Genomic DNA, 23264 nt, shown 5'->3' with positions numbered 1-23264 from the left:
CCCCGATATCTCGGATATCTAACTTCAACAGTTCTCATATGTTAAATATCAGAATAAGTTGACTCATTCATGTCCTATTCATGTGACCCTCTAAAATGCATATCTTCAACATATAATATCTATTAAAGAGAATTTGCCATGGTTCAATCGATATCATGCGGTTTACCACATTTCGCCCACCGGTGATAAATATCGTCTTCGGTACTTTTTACCGTCATCATCCCGGTGGAAGCTCTATCCACCCGAACCCGGCTCTCTTTAAAAACCTGAACTTCACACTACCTTCTACTACCGAATCACCGACACATTGGTATATCATTGGACCGTCTCTTAGCGGAAAGACAACATTTTTACAGATTTTGAGCGGGAGTCACCTTTGCTTCCCCCCGTCTGCACGAAGTTATCCTTATCTGTCTATGGATGAGGTGCCTCATAGATTAAGGGTTCCGCATAAAGCGATTCAATATGTAGGATTTAATAACGATGGATTGGCATCTAGCGTGACGACTTCGGCATATTTGTCTGCTCGATATGAGTCGAAGCGCGAGGACACCGATTTCTCCTTAAGAGACTTCCTCTTGGGCAATACAGAACTTAATCCTCTAAAACGTCCACCCGAGGGCGGTTTCAATCCAAAATTATTTGATAGGGTAGTGAGAGATCTAAAGCTTGCCGAGTTACTGGATCTTCCCGTCACATTTTTAAGCAATGGCCAGGGACGAAGAGCTAGAATTGCGAGAGCTCTTCTCTCTACTCCGGAGGTTTTATTACTTGATGAGCCATTCATGGGACTTGATCCGCCTACAGTAGCTGGGCTGAGTCCGCTTTTACATGGGCTGGCAAGTAGAGCTAGCCCGAGGTTGATATTAAGTGCAAGGCCGCAGGATCCTATTCCCGATTGGATTACACACCTGGCCTACCTCAGGGGAGACTGTCAAATAGGGGCAATTGGAGAGAAACAAGTTGTCTTGGAAAAATTAAGACAATATGTTCGAGAGGTGTGGAATGGGAAATCAAAGGAAGACGAAAGCCTACCGGTGCATAACTTAGTGCACGTCGGCAGAACGCTGACTGCTGATGGGATAGATGGAGAACCACTAATGGGCGAAAAGGCTTTGAAAGCTAGTGAGTCGCCAATTGCTCAAGATGCAGGCGTATCCAGAAATATTGGGGAGCCCATTGTGGAGATGAATGGGTGCAAAGTACAATATCGTGGTAAGATCGCACTTGGAAACTGGGTACAAGAAATCGATGGGAAAAAACAAGAGGGTCTCTCATGGACTGTGCGGCGAGGAGAGCGATGGGGCATCTTTGGACCCAACGGCTCCGGCAAGACAACCATCGTATCTCTCATCTGTTCGGACCACCCTCAGACCTATTCACTACCCATGAAGTTGTTTGGGCGAAGCAGATTGCCGGAAGTTGGTTCGGACCAGCTGCCTTTAACGTTCTGGGATATTCAAGCTCGAATCGGGCACTCTAGTCCCGAAATTCATCAACACATGCCCCGAAATCTTACGGTGAAAGAAGTCGTTGCGAATGCATGGGCCGACACGTTCCGTTCGAAGGCTGTACTTGACGAACAAGCAAGAGAAAAAATCAAGGCCTGTCTGCGATGGTTCGAGGCTGAGTTGAACCCGGAATTCATAAAAACGTCAAAGCTTGGATCCGATGCACAAGAGAGCTCAGACCTACAGTGGGCAGACCACTATATGTTCGGAGAACTGTCCTTCTCCGCACAGCGGGTCGCACTGTTCCTGCGAGCAATCATTAAGAATCCAGATATCGTTGTTTTGGATGAAGCGTGCAGCGGTATGGATGATGGTGTTCGGAATCGCTGTCTTCTCTTCCTCGAGCATGGAGAGACAAAATCGTATTCGAAGAACGACGACGGATCGGAAACTATTGTTGAAAGCGATGCATCAAAATCAAACAACGTCAAGGTAGGAGGCCTCAATGAGAACCAGGCTTTGATATGTATTAGCCACATTAGAGAGGAAATACCGGATTGCATTAGAGAGTGGATATGTCTGCCTGAAGCCAATTCAGGACTACCGGCCAGATTTGGTGTATCTAAAGCGCCTCTCGGGCGGGACGAAAAAAGCTGGAGACGCATATGGGGTATGTAAGTCTTGATCTACGGCGCTACTATAAATATTTAGACCCGAATTATATAGCATTCCGGATACACACTTGATAGGTTATACGGTCAGGTGGTAAACTGTGTATATCTGCCTGATATTACCTGCATTGGCGGAGAGAGTTAAGCGAGTTACGCAAGAAATACTATGTAATCCATATTCAGTGCGAGCAATAAATTCACCGAATACGAAATGGAGAGAAAAAGAGAATGGTGGATGAAGAACGCGTGGATGGTCGGGATATTAATGCAGAATTATGCGCTGCCAAGATTATACTGCCGCTGTTATGTAGTTTTATGTGGGGGTAGCGTGCACAGTTGCTGGGCAACGGTGGATCATTAGGTACCTGCATTTCTAAATACAACAAAGCTCCTCGTTAGCACCTGCTTCGAGGCTTGGAGTCTTGACTTAAGCTCCCCACTGAGGATCAACTGTGTCAACTCTATTTTTCAAACGTTGTGTTACCGTTGAAACTCAATTCATGAACGTTAAAGATTTCTTCTTTCATTGATTCTTACCACTTCGTACTATACTAATTCTAGAGATACCCTGTTTATACCGTATACCATTTAACCATTTTGCGATTGGAGACTTGCGTCGATCGAGATCGATTGACCTAATCAAACGATATTAGGCGTTTGCGCTGGCATTCCATCATATCAACAATACCAACGGAGTGTCTCACAATCGATTCAATCGGCATCTTGGCCGATAATAATATACGATGGACGGTTCTCATTCACGACCACCTGGATACGCTCTTCCAGGATATGGCGACGATGATGATCACCTCGATCACCTTGACCACATGACAACTGGACCAGGCGGAAACCCAGCAGCAGTGAGGTTATTGACATCTATGGAAGAACCATTATCAGATCCTCGACCGTATGTAGCCCCAAAGACGCCACCTCCAGAATTTAAACACCCAGATCTTGTTCCCCCTCCCCTCGCCCTAAAGAAGGAAGCGAAGGAAGAGAAGAAGACTGTTAAGATCTCAACGCCAGAGCATTTGGAGTCGCTTAAGCAGCAAGAGGAAGCGCAAAAGTCGACGTCCCCTCCTGATGGAGAGTAGTCATCTCCGCCAGCGGGCGACAAATCGCCTAAGCGCAAGCCTATCCTAAAACGCAGTGGTACTGTAAAGTTACAGAAGAAGAACAAACCTCCCCATATTGTTCAAGCAGAGCTCAAACAGAGCCTGCCCACAATACCTGAGGGTCCGTCACCGAGAAAGAAGTCTATTCTTAAGAAGAATTCACCCGGAGGCGACGGCAACTCCCCAACCAAACCCAACAACCCTGACAGCAATGACTCACCAACTGAACCTGATAGTATCCGACCATCACCTCGTCGAACATACCAACCATCAATTAGATCCACACGTTCACGAACATCCTCTATTCTCGATCCCCCACATATCACGCCGATAAACTCCGCCTACGAGCAGTACCGATCACGAGACACTAGTTCTCCTCGACCGTGGACACCATCTTCGAGAATGTCCGGAATATCAGATTATTCGCGGCCGCCGCATTCTGGTGCGCAGTACGAGCCAGCAGATATCAACGGCAGCCCTAGACCCGGAACGCCCTCTTCAAGATATGGAGGTAGTCCTCGAAGACCGTTGCCTCCTGCTCCACATTTCACTGCGTCCGCGAGAGATTCACAGTACACAGCCGACGACGCAACAGTAAGCATCCCTCTAGACGATGGTAGCGATGACGTATTCGGACCCGGAGAATCAGATATTAGTGGTGGAAGACCATACCACGACATGTACGGTGCGCAATCACAAGTCACCCTTAGTGAGGAGGACTCGCAAGCGCCTATGGACGAGAAGGTAGAATATTACGGCGCTGCTCCAGAAGGCAAACAAGAACGCCGTGGTGTTCGAGCGCCACTCACCTCCAAGAAGGAGGTACAACTAATCAACGGTGAACTCATCTTGGAGTGTAAAATCCCGACCATTCTGTACAGCTTCTTGCCGCGCCGCGACGAGGTTGAATTTACTCACATGCGGTACACGGCCGTGACGTGTGACCCGGATGACTTCGTGGACAAGGGATATAAGCTGAGACAGAATATCGGACGGACGGCACGAGAGACGGAGTTGTTCATCTGCGTCACCATGTACAACGAAGACGAGATCGATTTTACTCGCACTATGCATGCGATTATGAAGAACGTGAGCCACTTCTGCGGACGCAACAGGTCCCGTACGTGGGGCGAGACTGGATGGCAGAAGATTGTCGTCTGTATCGTATCCGACGGTCGAGAGAAGGTTCATCCGAGAACGCTCGATGCGCTGGCCGCAATGGGCGTCTATCAGCACGGCATCGCCAAGAACTTCGTCAACCAGAAGGCTGTACAGGCTCACGTATACGAATACACAACACAAGTCTCACTTGACGCAGACCTGAAGTTCAAGGGCGCTGAGAAGGGTATCGTCCCTTGCCAGATGATATTCTGTCTCAAGGAGAGGAACCAGCGAAAGCTCAACTCGCATCGTTGGTTTTTCAATGCCTTCGGCAAGGCCCTAAACCCCAATGTCTGTATCTTGTTAGATGTCGGTACAAAGCCTGGAAATAATTCCCTATACCATCTATGGAAGGCTTTCGATACCGATTCTAATGTCGCGGGAGCTTGTGGGGAGATTAAGGCGATGAAGGGCAAATTCGGAAGCAATCTCCTAAACCCGCTCGTGGCGTCGCAAAACTTTGAGTATAAGATGTCGAACATCCTAGACAAGCCTCTAGAGTCTGTCTTTGGTTACATAACGGTGTTACCCGGCGCTCTGAGTGCCTATCGTTATCACGCTTTGCAGAATGATGAGACGGGCCACGGACCGCTTAGTCAGTACTTCAAAGGGGAGACCTTACACGGCCAGCACGCCGACGTATTTACTGCAAATATGTATCTTGCTGAGGATCGTATCCTATGTTGGGAACTAGTCGCTAAGAGGAACGAGAGATGGGTCTTGAAATATGTCAAGGGTTGTACAGGCGAAACAGATGTGCCTGGTAAGTTTCTTTGGCTCTTTTGAAGGTTGAAAATGTAGCTGACATATGCGATAGATACTGTTCCCGAATTCATCTCTCAGCGACGTCGATGGCTCAACGGCGCGTTCTTCGCTGCTGTGTATTCCCTCGTTCACTTCAAACAGATCTGGACGACGGATCACACAATCGCCCGCAAGATACTTCTACACATCGAATTTGTGTATCAATTCCTCCAACTTCTATTTACCTACTTCTCGCTCGCCAACTTCTATCTTGCCTTCTACTTCATCGGCGGTGGGCTTACGGATCCTTCTGTCGACCCCTTTGGGCATAATATCGCGCTATATATGTTTACTGTACTCCGCTACACGTGTGTACTACTTATCAGTATGCAATTCATCATCTCTCTAGGCAACCGACCGCAAGGCGCGAAGAAGCTTTACTTGGCTAGTATGATTATATATGGTATAATCATGGTATATAACACCTTCGCGACAGTCTTCATTGTGATCCACACAATCAAGGGCGATCAGCTTAAACTCGGCAATAATACGTTCACGAATCTGATTGTCTCGACGGCGTCAACGGTGGGGCTATATTTCCTCATGAGCTTCTTGTATCTAGATCCATGGCACATGTTCACAAGTTCGGCACAATATTTCGCTCTGCTTCCCAGCTATATCTGCACACTACAGGTGTACGCCTTCTGCAATACACACGACGTCACATGGGGTACAAAGGGTGACAACGTCATGAAGACGGACCTAGGAGGCGCCACTGGACAGGGCAATACGGTCGAGCTCGAGATGCCTTCCGAACAGTTGGATATCGACAGCGGGTACGACGAGGCGCTAAGGAACCTAAGAGATCGCGTCGAGGTACCGAAGTCGGAAATAAGCGAAGCCCAGATGCAGGAGGACTACTATAAGAGCGTGCGAACGTACATGGTTGTCATATGGATGGTAGCTAATGCTATCCTAGCCATGGCCGTCTCCGAAGCCTATGGATACAAGGAAGTTGGCAGCAACTTCTACCTCACGTTCATCCTGTGGTCTGTGGCGGCGCTGGCGCTTTTCAGAGCTTTGGGGAGTTCCACGTTCGCCATCCTGAACGCGATCAATATGGTCGTCGAGGGCAGAGTACGACTTAGTCTGAAAGTACCAGAGTGGTTCCACGATTGGATGGGTGGCGTCAGTAGTAAGGTCAGCGATACGATAAGTAGTATCGGGAGCAGCGTCCGTTCCTGAGTTGCTTTTCTTACTATCTCATCATGGCCACCTAAAAAGGAATATTTGGGTGGCCTGGCAATGTGTTCCGATTAATGACATTTTCTTCTGGAAGTTACTTCTTCTTTACGCCACATTTGCAGATGGACGACACGGGATTGACGAAAATTTGGGCATTAAGGATTCTTGATTTGGGATGTTTATGGGGGTTTTTTAATGCTCGTATGATGCGACGCCCCCCGCCTCGTTTCGGAGTTGAGTTGAATTGACGATTAAGGGGGAAAAGGGAAACGGCATAGGTAAATATACTCACGGATGGCAAATCTCGGAGTGGGGAGGGGGATGGGAGTGGGTGTGGAGTAGGAGTGGGAGTAGGCTTTTACGGTGACGAAGGCACAGGCTACCTACTTTGATGTATTGTAACTTTAGTGTTAATCGCTGCTGCGTTTTTTCTCATCTGGGAGTCGCGGTTACGATCGTGGTTTTTTTTACGATGCTGCTTAATTAGACCAGGAGTTGATCATGTTTGTTTGAGATAATGTTGTTGGATGTTATGTTTTGCCTAGGTAGAGATGGCAAAATGGGGGATGATACCCTGATATTCTTTTTTATTGACTTGTCTTTTCGACTGTTCCGGTGTGCTATAGCTGCTGTGTGGTGGCGATTTAGTGCGTGTGTGTAGTAGCAGACGCCCTGTTCGTTATCGTAAGAGGCTGGTATGTATGACCTAGGAGGCGTCTGCTAATTCTATTACATCGTGTCGTAATCAGACTTATCTTGTGTGTTACACAGCTATCACCCATTATATCTAGTAGCACCTTTCTAAACCGGAAGTTTGGCATCTAACTATCCATTTCAACCCTCATGTTTCTACGTATCTGGGATCGATGCGTATAAATCGTATGTCTAGGATTGGTCGCTGATGGGGAGGCCTCGACTTAAGTGTGTACTGTATCTCTTCTAACTACCTAGATATAGGGTGATAAGCAAGTGAGTTTCGCATATGCCGTCATCCACACGGCTTGCTGCAGCGCTACTCGGTACGTCTCACGCACTGAAGGGCACAATATAGGGGCTACATATTCGCCATCTGCTGGCTCGTTACTGGTAATTCGTTGATAACAATTCAGAATTCGATTGGATAAATATGTCTTGAGACATGAAACGTTCGTTTTTGAATATGACTTTGCCACTGCGATTGATACCTAGGTAGTTGTCAGGTTTTGATAGATCGCTTTTTCCATTTTTTATATTTTTGTCTTACCTACCTACAGACTGATCGCACTTCTCTTCTCATCTCTCCGCGTGGAAATTATGTATCTAGGGTCCGAATCATCCTTAGTACGTTGCTTTTATATACTCAGAGCGTTATCTACCTACCAATCATGCTACGCGTTGGCGGAGTGAATGTCTTGGATGAGATCGGCCATGATTGGGTCGTCTCAAAGTGGTTCATCGGTTTTCCCTCGTTTTCGTGGTTGCCCGGTCTAGATATTTTTTCTTTGCCCTAATTCATGTGACTTGTGAATCAGTGGCGGCGTGCCGAGTCTCGTCGTTCCTGTAGCTGACGCTCATGGCGATAGAGCGATGGCGTTTACCCCATGTCTCTGAATTACTGGGACGGTGGCCAATAGAACCTCAGTAAGAAAATTTTTAAGTTCTGACAGCATTAGCTTTATCAATAGAATTGTTCAATCTACATCATTGAGATATATAATGAGCGTCGGGGGCGGTTAGTTATAACTTGAGCCCCTGGGCTTCCCTCTGTTTGATATCTAGTTCCCAACCTCCAATATTGGGGAGATCTAATAGCCCTCATTATTAAGCTACGAGGTAACGCCGCGCAAGTACCCAGTAGTACCGTGTCTAAGATTTCCCGGAGATCTCTATATCGATCTGAGAATCAACAGGATGGAACGTGAAATCGTAGATCTGTCTGTTGCCCCCCCTTTTTGCTTTTCAAGGGTTCATCTAGGGTCTAGACGAGGGACGGGAACGACGCGGCTGCTTTTTCTGTACAGGGACCAGCCAATTCCTGTCTCGGCAAGTTCCCTCCCGCCACTCACAATCGACAGTGATATTGACAATAGTCAAATGATCGACACAAATCCACGCCCACATGGGTATACACTCAAAATCGAGATACACTTGGCAAGCAAAAAATGAAGCCGAACTTATTCTCCCTTGGCATTCTTACCCAAGTGCCAGGGAGTTATGAAGTTACCAAGCGATCAATTACATAACTTCAAGAACCATGGACCTCCTCACCATATCCCGGGTTGCTGGTCTGCTCTTTTGCTTGTCAGTTGGTTGGTGATACTAAGATAAAGTCAGCATACAACACCATGGCAGACCAGATCCAACCAAGCTTATACGATCTTCCGCAGAGCCCACCCAACTACGACAAGGTGGGGACTTTTTATATTGCCTTTTGCGCAACATGGACGTTCCTCTTAATCCTTGGCATGATATTTCTAATCGCCAATCGTAAAAATCCGATTATTAAGATCCGTGGTCTGGCGTTGTCGCTCACATCCATCTTCTTCCTTCATCTATATTGGATCCTTGCTCAGATCACATATCCAGTCGGACTAACGCTTCCTGTAATTTTGGCCTATGATGTTCAATACTTCTTCATGGGCCTTTGGTTTCCTTTGGGCGTTGCACTATTCCATGCCTCCAACACTCGCTTCCTCTATATCGCCAAGCTGCAGAAGAGATATGCCCAGTCTTCTAATCTTCGAACGAAGAAGCATGGGTGTAATGGAGCAGCGACTTCTTGGCTTTGTCGGTTGAGAAATCTGGATTATCCGACTAGAATATTGATCTATATCGGCTTAGGCATGATACTTCAGGTATATCCTTCTCCCGTCAAGATTTCAGGTATTTAGGTTCTAAACAACTAACTAGGTCCTTCTCACTGTTGGAATGTGGCTCATGTCTCGTAAGTACCATCCTACCTTTGGTATCGCTGGTACAGAGCTCCCATCTGGAACGATTGCCGAGCAAATGATCGAGATGAGCCGTGGATGGGAGTGGTGGCCATCTGCGCTATGGCAGTCGATCTGGACATGGATAGTGAGTCCATACCGCGCACAGCTAAAATTCGAATTTTGATACTAATTTGTGTAGATTGCGCCTATTTTGATCTGGAAAGCCTGGGGTATTCATGATACATTAGGCTGGCGTTTCCAGACTCTCGGTTGCTGTATCTCGAAGTAGGGTTCTGAACTACGTAAACAATTCCTTCGTTAACTAACGCTCTTACAGCCTCCACGCAACACCAATGTGGTTGGTATCCATGTATGTGCCAGCCTTCACGAAGGTCAACGTATACTTCGCGCCAAGTGAATGGTAAGCAGCCTGAAATGCTGAGCTGGGATGGGTTGAAACCATGAGTGCTAACAAACGTAGGATTCACTTATCTGTCATGTTCTTCGAAATCTTTACTGTATTCGTCCCCTGCTGGTTAGTTGTGAGACATTACCGTCTACGCAAGAGAGCAGCAGATTCGAACGCCAAGTGGGAAACAGCATCGCAGTCGACGTTGAGAAAATCGAGTACGGTAGAATGGAAAACGGCATCTGTGATGGAGAAGGGTCTCACGATAGACTTCTTGGACAGGGATATGGGCGACCGCTTATTCACTATGAGTGCGCTGGACCACGTGCTGAGCGAGAACCCAGGCCCGTTGCAAGAATTCTCGGCGTTGAGAGATTTCTCAGGGGAAAACATCGCTTTTCTTACTAACGTTGCTTCCTGGAAGTCTTCATGGCCAGGCGGCGCTACTGAAGATCAGATCCGCGATACATTCACTCGTGGACTAGTTATATACACTAGCTTCATCAGTCCCCGGGATGCTGAATTTCCAATCAACATTCCCTCGAAAGACTTGAAACAACTCGAGGCCATTTTCGAGCGACCGGCGCGAATTGTATGCGGAGAAGCACGAGTGGACACGGCTACGCCATTCACAGCTGATGGGCCCTCTCCGGGTGCCGATAATGAATCAGACTCTGACCGGGATTGGATTGAGCTTGGGGAAGTTGCAGGTAGAATTCAATACGTTGGTGAGATATCGGAAGAATTCGATTTCGGTGTATTTGATCGTGCACAGGCGCATATCAAATATCTAGTGTTGACAAACACATGGCCGAAATTTGTGACGGAGATACAAGAACAGAGACGTTCTGGAGAAACTGAAAGGAGCGGCAATACCGGGAGGTCCAACTTGACAATTGTGAGCCGAATATCAAATATTGCACGATCTATGTTATGATTTTGTTAAAAGATAGTTTAGGGTATTAATAGGTGGGTGGTTTTCTTTGTTCACATATACCCAAACTCTCTGATAGTATAAACTTTAAATAAACATCTTACATAGTATAGAATACACATATACTTGCCGGGGTGTCCGATGGTGCGCGAAATACCTTAAACCGCTAAAGTATTAAATGTATTAAACTTTTTTAACTAATTAATTACGTGTTTTTTTATATTAATATTTTACGATAAATAACTTTAAAATTTATAATTATTATTATACGTTTTTTCGTAATTATTATAATTAATAAATACTTTTAAAATTTTAAATAATAATATTATTATTAAGGAAATTTGTTATTAGAGGTTAATAAATTAATAAGCGGTAAGAAAAAAAGAAATTTAAAAGAATTTTATAATATTTAGTTTATTAATATTAAACATCGGTTTTTTTTTAAGTTAATAATTAAAGGTTTATAAAATTAAGATTTAGTTTGTTAAGTTTTTAAAGGTTTTATTAACCGTTAATTTTAAAAGTAAGATAAATAAAAAACTTTATTTATATATATATCGTGTTTTTTATAACGAAAATGTTAAAAGCTTTTCGCGTAATAACGTTATTATTTCTTAGTTTTTTAGTTTCGTTTCGTGATAATTAAGGTTAAATTATTAAAAGGTTTAAATGTAAGTATAATTTAATTAAAAATGTAAATATAAATGAATTAAAGCTTTTAATTTATTATGAAAATGTTAAATCGCGGCGTAATATATTATATACCTTTTTAATTATTTATTTATTTACTTAATAAGTATTAAAAGTTTTATTTAGCTTCGATTTTATACTTACATATTTATTAAACTTTATATTTCTTATTTTTATATATATTATTTTATACGTTTATTTTAAGTTTATTTTTAAGGTTAGTTTTTTTGGATAACTTATTAAGTATTTAGTTTTTTTCCAGGTTAATAATTAAAAATTTATAAAATCGAAACTTAGCCCGTTAAGTCTTTAAGGGTTTTATTAATTGCTAGTTTTAAGAATAAAATGGATAAAAAGTTTTATTTATATATATATTATGTTTTTTATAACGAAAGTAATTAAAACTTAAAAATTCTTCGCATAATAACGTTATTATTTTCCGGGTTTTTCGAAACGTAAAATTAAACGAACTTTTTATTAATATTAAATGCATTTTTATTTAAATATATTTACTTAAATTAATTATTTAAATATATATTTTAAAATATAATTTCTTATATAAATTTATGTATTTTTTAAACGTTTTATAATCGAAGCTTTTTATTATTACGAACTTTATTATCGTTTTTAAAATTTTTTTTCGAGGGTTTAAATAAAGTTATTAAAAAGTTTTAAAAAGAAAATAGTAAAGTTATTAAGCTTAATATTAAATATACTTATTTAAATTAACGTTGTTATTAATAATAAACGGCGTTACGTATTTAAGTAAATAGTTTTATTTTAATATAATAATTTATAAATAATTACTACATTTTAATTTTAAATTTTTATTAAAATTAATTATCGATTATGTTTTTTTTTTTATGTTTTTATTTTTATATAAACGTAATAAGGTTTAATCGATATATATATATTATATAAGTATAATATTAACGAAAATAAATATTACTTTAACGGTAATAAGTTTAAAAAATACTTTATTTTATATAAATAATTATATTCGAAATATATATTAGCGCGATTTTTCTCGATTAAATATAATTATATGAAGGTTCGTTTAATTTTATAAACCGTTGTTTTTTAATTTTTTAGTTTTACCTTATAGCTTAACTTTTAATAAAGTAAAGTTATTTAATTTTAATTTAATGTAATAATTTTTTAATATTAAAATAAATATAAATTATAAATATTATATTAAGTATATACTTAAATAATTAATTAGTTAAATTATTAATTTTAAGTAATGGTTTATAAATAATATATATATATTCTTTAAGTATAAAACGTAAATTTTTAACTACTTAATATTTTAACATTTAAAGTCGTAAAGTTTATGGTTTTTTTTTTCTTTTTTCGAAAAAGTTTTTACGTTTTTATTTAATAATAATTTATTTATTAAACGTTAAAGTTATATTAAGTTTTAAATGTTCGATAATATTATATTAATTCTTATATATGATTTTTTTATATATTAATATGTTTTTTTAATTAATTATATTTTTAATAATATAATATATAACCATTTAATAATACTTAAATATTTTAATATTAATAATATTTAACATTAATTCCTATATAATAAATATTTAAGGATGTTATATAATATTATTATTATTAAAAAAGCTTATGTTTTTATAAATTGCTTTTTTTATTATTAATAATTATTTTTATTTTTTATTATAAAACGAAACTTAAAAATTAAGAAATAATAATATTATTACGCGAGGAGTTTTTAAATATTCTTATTATAAAAAATATAATATATATATAAATAAAGTTTTTTATTTATTTTATTTTTACTAATATATAAGTTATATTATTTATTATATTTATTTTTAAGCTTTAATTATTTTTAAAACCGAAACTTCGCTTATTTTTAATGCGTTTTTACCTTTTTTATTTATAATGTTTTTTTTATTTATAATATTTTTTTTATTTATAATGTTTTTTTTATTTATAATGTCCCTTTTATTTATAATGTTTTTTTTATTTATAATGTTTTTTTTATTTATAATACCTTTTTTATTTAACTTTTTAGTAAATATTAATAATAAAATATTATTATAATAAGTTATTAGTTAGGTGGTTATAAGTTAAGAATGAAAATAAAAAGTATATATAATAAGTAATTTAGGTATATAAGAATAAGCGAATGGCTTTTAAAGTTCGAATTAATTATATTAATTATATTAAGACAATATATTAAGTAGATTAATTTTAATATATCGAACTTTTTCGTGAAATAAATTATAATGTATATTAAAAGTTTTTATTAAATATTAATTAATAAATATATATTAAAATGAATATAAATTTATTTTTTTAATTTATTTAATGAAGTTATTTTTAAGTATATTATTAAATATTTTAAAACTACGTGTTAATTTAATGTATGTAATTTATAAATGAAATATTACTTATTTTATTTATTTCGTTTTAATAAGTAAGTAAATATTATAATTATTTTATAAAAATTTAATTTATTAAAGTTTAAGTTTCGTTAAAGCGTTATATTATATATAAATATAATAAGATTAATTAATTATATACTCGAATATTTTATTACTTAACGATTATTAATTATTTTTTAATTATATACGGATATAACTTTTTATTTATAAACTAAATAATGTAATTATTATATTTAAATATAATTTTTTATTTAAAGATTTTAATAAAATTGGTTGCATTAAATTTAAAGCTTTTTTTATGGAATTGTAGTAATAAAAATAAATTGCTTGGTTTTTGCGAATTATTTAATACGCTTTAATAATCATAAACTAAGGATATACTTTACAAATTGAAAATATTTTTAAATACTTTTTTATAATAAAATTTTAAAGAAATATAACCTGGTTTATTAAAAGGCGCATAGCGTAATTAATTAAAATAAATTAAATTTTTAAAAATTAATAAAAGTTTAATAAAATTATTTAATATAAAAATATTTAATTAAAAAAAACCGGGACCATGGCGTTATTATTATATTAATCCGAATTTAAAATTACGTTTTAACGGAATTTAAGCTTTAATAAAACGGACTTATTTTAATTGCATAAAAATGTAAATATTAGGAAATAAAAATGAAAAAAAATAAAAAGCTATTATTTAAGTAAATATATATTTAATAATTTAAAGTATTATTTTTATTAAATATTTAATATATAATAAAAAAACGTTTTCGCGATGTGAGTTTATAAGGTTAATAAAGTTAATAAAATTAAATATAATAATAATTTTAACTTTTTATTATTACGATACGAATATAATGTTTAATATAAAGTAATTTTTACGAAAAGATTAGTTTTTTTAAAAGTTTTATTTTAATATAAGTATTATTAAATATACGATTATATTTATTATTCGAAACTTTAAAATTTAGTTTATTTTAATGTTTATATTTAAAAACATATAAAATAAATATACTTTTTTTTTTAATTATATTTAGTATTAATAAAAACGTTTTCATTAGTTATTATATATATTAAAATAATAAGAAAATTATAACCATTATAATGGTATATTTTAATTAATTTTAAATATTTAATTAAGTGCGTAGTCGTAATATTTATCGTTTTTAAATAAATATTTTTATTAACGTTATATATATTACTCGTTATAACTTTTATTATATCGTTATTTTATTAATGTTATTATTGAATTTATTAGTAAATATTAATAACGGGGCGATACTTTAATTATGTTTATAATTAATTAATTATATTAATTTATTAATTTAACTTACGATAATTTTAATAAAATTAAACTAAATTAAGCTTTTTAATAATTAATATAAACTAATAAATTAATATTAAGTTAATTAAAGTTTTAACCGTTATTTTATCATTTAAAGTTTAAAAAAGTATATTAACGTAACTTAAATTTTACGCTTATAAGAATATATATTTTAAACGATTAATTTATTTATATTATATAAAAATAAAGTTAATATAATTTATAACTTTCGATTTTAATAATATATAAAACATTTTTAATTATTTTTATAAAATATTTAAGTTTTACATTTAATAAAACATTTTTAGTTTACTTAATATTATAAAGTTAAGGCTTTATAGTTATAAATAAGTCACGTAATTTAGTTTTTATACGATTTATATTAATTAGTAACTTACGGTTATTAATTATTTACTTTTTATGATTTTAAGTAAATTATTATTTATAAATATTTTTATTTGATTATTTAGTTTAAAACTATATAATTAATATAATTTTTTATAATATAAACTTTTTATTTAATTTAAACGGCATTATTACTTAAAATATAGTTTTATTAATATTAGGATTTTATTTCGTTACATTATTTAAGTAGTTATTTATCGAGGTAAAAATGAATTTTAAAGAAAAAGTTTTAAAAAAATAATAAAGATAATAAGTTTAAAAGTTAAATAAAATGAAAAATTATTTTCGTTTATATTATTATTAATGATTAATTAAGGCGTATTTCGTTAATAATATATTTTTTCGTTTAATAATTTTTAAATAAATATTAATAAAAGCTCGGCGTTAATATTTATATAATATGCTTTTTAAGTAATTTTTTTTTATAATGCCACGATAGTTTTAAGTTAGTTTTTTTTTTAAACATATTATAAGGTTATATTTAAAAATTAACGGAACTTTTTAATTAAACGAATTTTAATAATTATTATAAAGTTTAATTTAATTCGAATTTATTATCGGATTTAAAGTTTAAAAATAAAAGTTAATAATTATTAATTAAGGTATATTAATTTTCGATAATTATGTAGTTATTTTTAATATTAAAACTTTATTTAAGTATTAAGTAAAAAGTTAATAAAAATATTATTATAATAAACCGAATATGAAAAAAATAATATATATAAATCTTCATGTATTAATCGATAATAATGAAATTTATTAATAAATTAATTTAAACTTACGTATTTTAAATATATTTTAATAAACTTGCGTTTTTTAAAAGTTTTTTTTATTTTATTTTATTTTTTATTTTCTTTACGTAATAATTAATGTTTTTTCGTATTACCGTAACTTTTTTTAAAATTATTTAATATTATTTTAAAGTATTTTATTAAAAGTTAATTTAGGTTTTCTTTTTTTTTTTATATATTATTAAAGAAATTCTTTTAATTTTATGTATCGAGTATAGTACGAACGTGCCGGATTATTAATATTTAAGAGCGGATTTTATTTTAATTATTCATTGCATAATTATTATGTTTTTAGGGTTAAAAAATTATTAAAATCGTAATCGCTTAATAATTTAAGTAATCGATTCGCGAATGTTATAATATTAAGATTTATTTTTATATTTATATTTTAATTTTATATATCGAAATTATTAAAATTTAATTATAATTAATTAACATAGTTAAATATTATATGATTTTTTTTGGGTTGGTATTTAATGTAATAATTATTTTATTATTTTATAAATTTATTAATGTTTCGTGTAATAATAAGTATATAAATAACATATAAAGTAATTAAGTTAATAATTTAGCTTTTATTGAAAAAATAAACTTTTTACATTTATAAAAAGTATTTTTAAGTTATATTAATGAACGTTCACGAATCTTTAGGACTTTTTATACGTATTATTTAATAATTTATTACACTTTTTCGTAATTTTTTTTATATTTACTTAATTTTTTAACCTTTACTTAATTCTTAATAATAAAAATCGTTAATTTTATAACTTTATTTATAAATTCTTAAGGGGTTATTATTTAAATTAAGTTTATATACTTTAAGTTAGGTAAAGTTTATTAATTTATATTAAGTTAAAGTTAAAAGAAAGGTTTTGTTATTATAGTTAAACCGAGTAAATTAGGGACGAAGCTTTAGTGTTATAATAGTATTAAAGTATATAATTATAACGACATTTAAAAATAAAATGCTTTTATAAATTTTACACTATAATAATTTACGAAAATATACGTTAATAACGCCGTAGATTTTTATCCCGATAAAACGAAGTTTTAAATAACCATTTATATTTTATATATAATTAAAATTAAAGATAATATTTTTCCGTGGTTTTAATAAAAATATATTAATTTTTAAACGTTATTATATAACTTTTAAATAACGCCGGCGATATACATTTTAAATTATTTTTTTAAAAAACGAAAACGTAAATTATTTATAAATAAATGAATAAAAATATTATTTATCGTAATTATTTAAAGTATTTAAATAACGTTAATATTTATCGAAGAAGTTTTTTAATATTTTTATTAAATATTACCATTTATTTTTATTAGTAATTTTTTTTTTTATATTATTTTCGACTTAAAGGCGAATTAAAGTAACATAAAATATATGAATATTATGAAGATATATTAAATTTATAAAAATCTCGTAATTTTTATTATTTTAAGTAAAGAAGTAATATTACATATATTATATTATTTTTGAGGTATACGCGATACGCTTATAACGAATAACTTTTTATTCTTTAAATCGTCGTTATAAGGTTCGTAATAATATTTAAATATTAAATTATTTATTTTAAATTCGTATTAAAATTTATTCGTATATTAAACCCATTTTAAATAATTTATATAAATCGTTTTATAAATAATTAATATTTGTATTATTTTTTTAAATATCTTAAGTTTTTAGGTTTCGTTAAAACGTTAATTAATTAATATTTAATTTATGTTTATCGCGAAAATTTTTAAAAATTTACTTTTAAGTAATATTTAATTTTAAAAATTAATACGTAATTTACTTTTTATATAAGTTTAAATTAACTTATTATTATGTTATATTAAGATAAAAATTAATATTAAAACTTTTATATGAAATTTAAGGATTTGATTAAAACTTTTAATATAAAAATATAAAGAATTTAAATATATTTATTTATATTAAAAATAAATAATTATTAAATATTATATTAAATTAGATTAAAACTTAAGCTTAATAATAATTTATTTATTTATAAACCCATTAAAATATAACGAATATTTATTAAATTTTAAAGGTTAAATTATTAAGAAAGGGTATTATACGATGCGAAAACGTTTAAAATTATACGATTATAACTTTTATAAAAGTCTTAGTTATAAAGATGATTTTTAAGGGTAAATATAAGTAATATTTAAGTAATTATTAATTAATAATTATTAATTTAATTAATTATTATTATAAATAATGTCATTTTTAAAAGTAATTATAATTTTCGAAATGTCGAAATATTTATTGTAATTATATTTAGTATATTTAACCTTTTTTAACCTTATAATATATAAATAAACTTAATTAAGTAAAACATTTATATATGTTTTAATAAATATTATATTTAATAAAACGGGAAAATGTTATTCGGGTGTAACCATAAAATTTAAATTAATTTTAATTACGATTAAACCTTAAATATTATATAAAGTATAAATAATATATCTTTTTATATTTATTTTTTTTTATATTAATAATATTAAATAATATTATTTATTTAAGTATGATTTAATTTTTAATTAATGTTATTTTAAGTATTTAAGTATTTAAGTAAGTAAGTAAGTAAATAAGCGTGTTATGTTTTTTAATTTTTGATTAAAAACGATAGTTTATTTATAAAATAATAAATATTATTTTTACATTTTTTTTAATAACGATTTTATGTTTAAGAAAATTATAAAAATACGGTTAAATAATTAATTTAACCTTTTTTTAATATTTTTAAACGTTATTTTCGAAATTTATAATTATTATAAGTAATAATAAATGTTTTTTATTATTAAATTTTTTTTTTTTTCGAAAAAGATTTTCTTTAAACGTAAAAAACATTAAATATATAAATAAACGAGTTAAGTTAATTATTAAAAGCATATTCGACGATTATTACGTTATTTCGATATTTATATTTCGATAAATTAAAGATGTTAAAAATTTAAACGAGAATTTAAAAAAATACGTTAAACGTGTTAATTTAGTATTATTTAAGAAGTGGTTAAAAAATTAAAATCTTTAAAATTAATTAGAATATATAAATAATGTTTAATAAAAGTTTAAACGAATTTTTTAAAAATTTTCCATTTTATTAAGTATTTTAGAAAACGTTTTTTTTTCGATTTATACGATTAATAATATTTACGATAATTTTATTCGTTTAAGATTATTATTAAACTTTTAGTGTAATAAAGTTATTGAGTTTTACCGTAGGATTACGATTTCGAAATGCTTAAAGTAGTTTATTAATTTTTTAAAAGAATATTAAGTTTTTAATAAGGATTACGTTAAACATTTTTGTCGTTTACTTTTTAAAATATAACGTAAATTTCTTAAATATTTATTAAAAAAAGCTAAGTTTTATAGTTTAAAAAAGGTAAACGAGATTACGGAAAATGTTTTTAACTTTAAGATTTTTTATTATTACACCGGGTACGACATTAAGTCCGTTTTTAAGTGGTTAAAGGAAGGTTTTATATTTTAAGAGTGGGGATTTTCGTTAATAACGAATAATAAGCGATTTAAGATAAAGTTTAGTATTAGTTTCGTTTTAAAATAATTTACGAATATATGTATATAAGATATTTTTTTCGATTTTTAATTTGTATAGTAATATTAATTATATAATAAATACGTTTTAATAAGCATATAAGTAAAACGGTTGTTATTTTATTATTAATATATAAAATAATGTGTAATTTATATTATAAAATTAAATATTTATATAATTAAGTTAAATTTTATTTATTTAAATATATATATATTTATATATTTAAGTACTTTAACGCCGAAATTATATTAGGTAAATATTTAAGTATTTAAATATTTAAGTAATTATTATAAGGTTAAATTAAAAGCTTTTATAAATATATATATTATAATTTATTACATATTATATAATAAATTATATTTTAAGTAGTGTCGTATAGATTTATTTTAAAAGGAATAAAGTGGCGGTAAGGTAAAATAAAGTTATTATTTAATTTAAGAAAAAAATAATGTAAAGAAGTAAACGATTATAATAAAATCGTTTAAATTATATATTAATTTAATTATAAGGTTTTTAGTAATTAATTATTTTATAAATTTTCACGTTTTTATATCGGCGATTAAAGTTTATTTTATATTTTTACTTATTATTATTTATATTAATTTAAATTATTTTTTTAATTTATTACGTTAATTATAAGTTATTAAAATTAATATAAGGAGGATTTTATTTATATATTATTTAGTAAATATTCGAAGTTTTTTAGGATTAATTATTAATATGTTTTTAATATTAACTTCGAATTTAATAAAAAGTAATATTATAGTTATAATTTTTTATTTTATTTATTAATTACCATGAAAAAGTTTATAAATTTAAATTAAAAAATTACTTTTAAAAAGAATTTTATTATTAATAATAATATTATAATTTATATTATAAAAGTCGAGTTAGTAAGTGCGAGTAAACGTTATAAGTTTATTAATTTTTTATAAGGAAAGAAGATTATAATTAGTGGAAAGTGATAATACTTACGTTTAGATAATTTTAATTATGGTAATTATTAATATAATTTGAATTCGTTTAAAGATAGTGAGTGTTTTTTTAAGTTTAATAATATTATAATTAATAATATTTAAAATAGGTTTAATGTAGTTAAGAAAAAATATAAATAAAGGATAAATTTAATTATCTTTGTAATGGATTAAATGAAACGGGATATCGTTTTAAAAGTAACGGCATATATTTATTAATATTTTATTAATGATTTTATAAGTTTTTCGATTCTTATATTAGTTTATTTAAAAAAATAACGTAAGTATTTTATAAAATTCCTATTTAAAATAAAATTAATATATGTAAAATAGTTAATTGAATTAATATTATTCTTAAACGGGATATAAGTTTTAATAATATATTTTTTTAAAATTTTTTAATGGAAAATGTGTATTTTATTTTTTCATTTATTATATGAAATGTTTTTTATAAAAAAAAGATATGATTTGTAAAGTATATTTAATTAAAGTTATTATTAAGCTCGAAAATAACGGTGATAAAGTTTATCGAATATAATATTATAACATTATTTATAATTATAAACGAAAGTATTATGTTATAAAAAAGGAATAATAATTATATTAAAAAACTATTATATACTACTTATATATTAATATTTTTAAAAAAGGTATTACCACCGAGTACCCCTTGGAAACGCGTATTATTCACGCCGAGTTAATTTTCTTTAATTTTATTTATATTAACGTTTTAACGAACAATTAAAGGTAGATTGCGAGGAAAATTTTTTAAATTAAAAACTTTACCATTAAGGATTTAAATAAGAAAACGAATAATAAGTTAATTATTTTTTTAATAAAATTTATTTAAATGTTAATTAATATATAAATTATAATTTAATAAAATAATGAAAGAATAAAAGTATTATATTTCGGCGATATTAAAATTACGAAAAGTAAAACGGACGGTAAATTAACCGATTTTTAAACGAGTTTTATTTAATCGTAAATTAATTAAGTATATAATAACGCGATGAAACGGTAATAAAGTAAAAATTAATTAATTTAGTTCCCCGTCGATTATAATATAACGTTTTATTTATAAAACTCGACTTATTTAATTTATTCGACTTATTATTTAATGTAAGGTTAATTATATAAAAGGTACGAGTTTATTAAAAATTAACCGTATAAAATGGTTATAAAATAACGAGCCGGGTATTTAACGACGAATTTATTATAATATATAACGTTAAAAACGAAATTATAATTAATTTTAAACTTCGAAGTTTAATAAAAGTTAATACCCGAAAGCGGAAAGTTAATTAATTTTTAATAAATGTTTTTAACGAATATAGTTTTAATAAACCGGTAATTCGTTTAAGTTTTCGAAAAAATAAGCGTTTAAATGTTTATAAAAATTAAAGTTTAAATTAACGTAAAAAAACTTGAATTTAAGTTAAATGTTAATATTTATTTAATGCGTTATATATATAATTTTATTATTAAACTTAAAATAAGGAAATTATTCGAGTAAAAAAGAAATAGTTATATTATATTAATATTTTAATATTAATTAATAAGTGGTTATTATTTTTATACTTGTTTATCGCGGTGCCGTGGTTAATTAATTAATTATTTTTTTAATTACTTATTTAAAAAAACGTATTTAACGTTTAAGTAATTAAATAATATTTTTTAGTTTATTTAATAATATTTAAATTACGTTAAATTTAATTAATGCGGTTTTATATTTACATGTTTTTAAATTTTATTAAAATAACGTTATTTTCCGTGCATTTTATTATTATAAACTTAAACTTTTATAATAATTATTAAGTTTTTTAATTATTTTAATATTATATATATATATACGAAGCGTAATTATGTTAACGAAACGTAAATATAAAATTATAAAACTTTTTAAGGGTAAAATACGTAAAGTTTTTTTAAAACGTGTTAATATTTATTACTTAAGTTATTTTAGGTTTAAACTATTATTTAATTTATATATTTTTAATAATAATAACGTCGATTATTTTATAGTATATTATTCTTGTTATATTATAGCTGGGAATTATTAAACGTTAAATAAAAAGAAAATTAAAGTTACGGACGAATTTTTTTTATTTAAGTTTTTTTAATTAATTTTTATTAATATATTTTTTAATGGTATATTATGCGAAAATTGTTATTATTTTTATGTTTTAAGTTATACGAATAGTGAGTATTTTTGTTTATTTTTAATCGAGATAAGTTTCTTATATGTATGTAAATTTATATTTTATTATATTATTTTTCGAATATTAAATATTCCTTAATTAAATGCCGTTATTTTAACGTAATATAAAGTTTAAATACGAAGAAAGCGATGACGATGAGAATATTGATAACGACGAAAGTGACGAAAAAAATTTCTTTATTATTTTTTATTATAACGAGTTTTATTATATTATTAACGTTTTAATTAAGT

General features: G+C 29.5%; 3 protein-coding genes across 3 annotated transcripts; all 3 read left to right on the top strand.

Annotated features, from left to right (window-relative positions):
- The first annotated feature begins 30 nt into the window (after positions 1–30).
- GGS22DRAFT_148625 (P-loop containing nucleoside triphosphate hydrolase protein) lies at positions 31–2484 on the top strand. Its single transcript, XM_047959018.1, has one exon. The coding sequence runs from the start codon at positions 156–158 to the stop codon at positions 2127–2129; it is 1974 nt and encodes a 657-aa protein (XP_047823405.1). The 5' UTR covers positions 31–155; the 3' UTR covers positions 2130–2484.
- An 82-nt stretch (positions 2485–2566) lies between these two features.
- On the top strand, positions 2567–6981 carry GGS22DRAFT_148622 (glycosyltransferase family 2 protein). The gene is made up of 3 exons (XM_047959017.1): positions 2567–3029; positions 3474–5161; positions 5216–6981. The coding sequence occupies exons 1-3, from the start codon at positions 2866–2868 to the stop codon at positions 6385–6387; spliced, it is 3024 nt and encodes a 1007-aa protein (XP_047823404.1). The 5' UTR covers positions 2567–2865; the 3' UTR covers positions 6388–6981.
- A 1730-nt stretch (positions 6982–8711) lies between these two features.
- GGS22DRAFT_194012 (uncharacterized protein) lies at positions 8712–10682 on the top strand (the record flags this gene model as incomplete). The annotated part of the gene is made up of 5 exons (XM_047965439.1): positions 8712–9221; positions 9277–9444; positions 9499–9584; positions 9637–9720; positions 9781–10682. 5 exons carry the CDS (start codon positions 8712–8714, stop codon positions 10643–10645), a joined length of 1713 nt encoding a protein of 570 aa, XP_047823403.1. The 3' UTR covers positions 10646–10682.
- Between the last annotated feature and the right edge of the window lie 12582 nt (positions 10683–23264).

This window comes from Annulohypoxylon maeteangense (genome assembly GCF_022496945.1).
Source record: "Annulohypoxylon maeteangense strain CBS 123835 unplaced genomic scaffold GGS22scaffold_1, whole genome shotgun sequence".
NCBI classification, from domain to species: domain Eukaryota; kingdom Fungi; phylum Ascomycota; class Sordariomycetes; order Xylariales; family Hypoxylaceae; genus Annulohypoxylon; species Annulohypoxylon maeteangense.
This window is presented reverse-complemented; position numbering and strand designations above follow the sequence as displayed.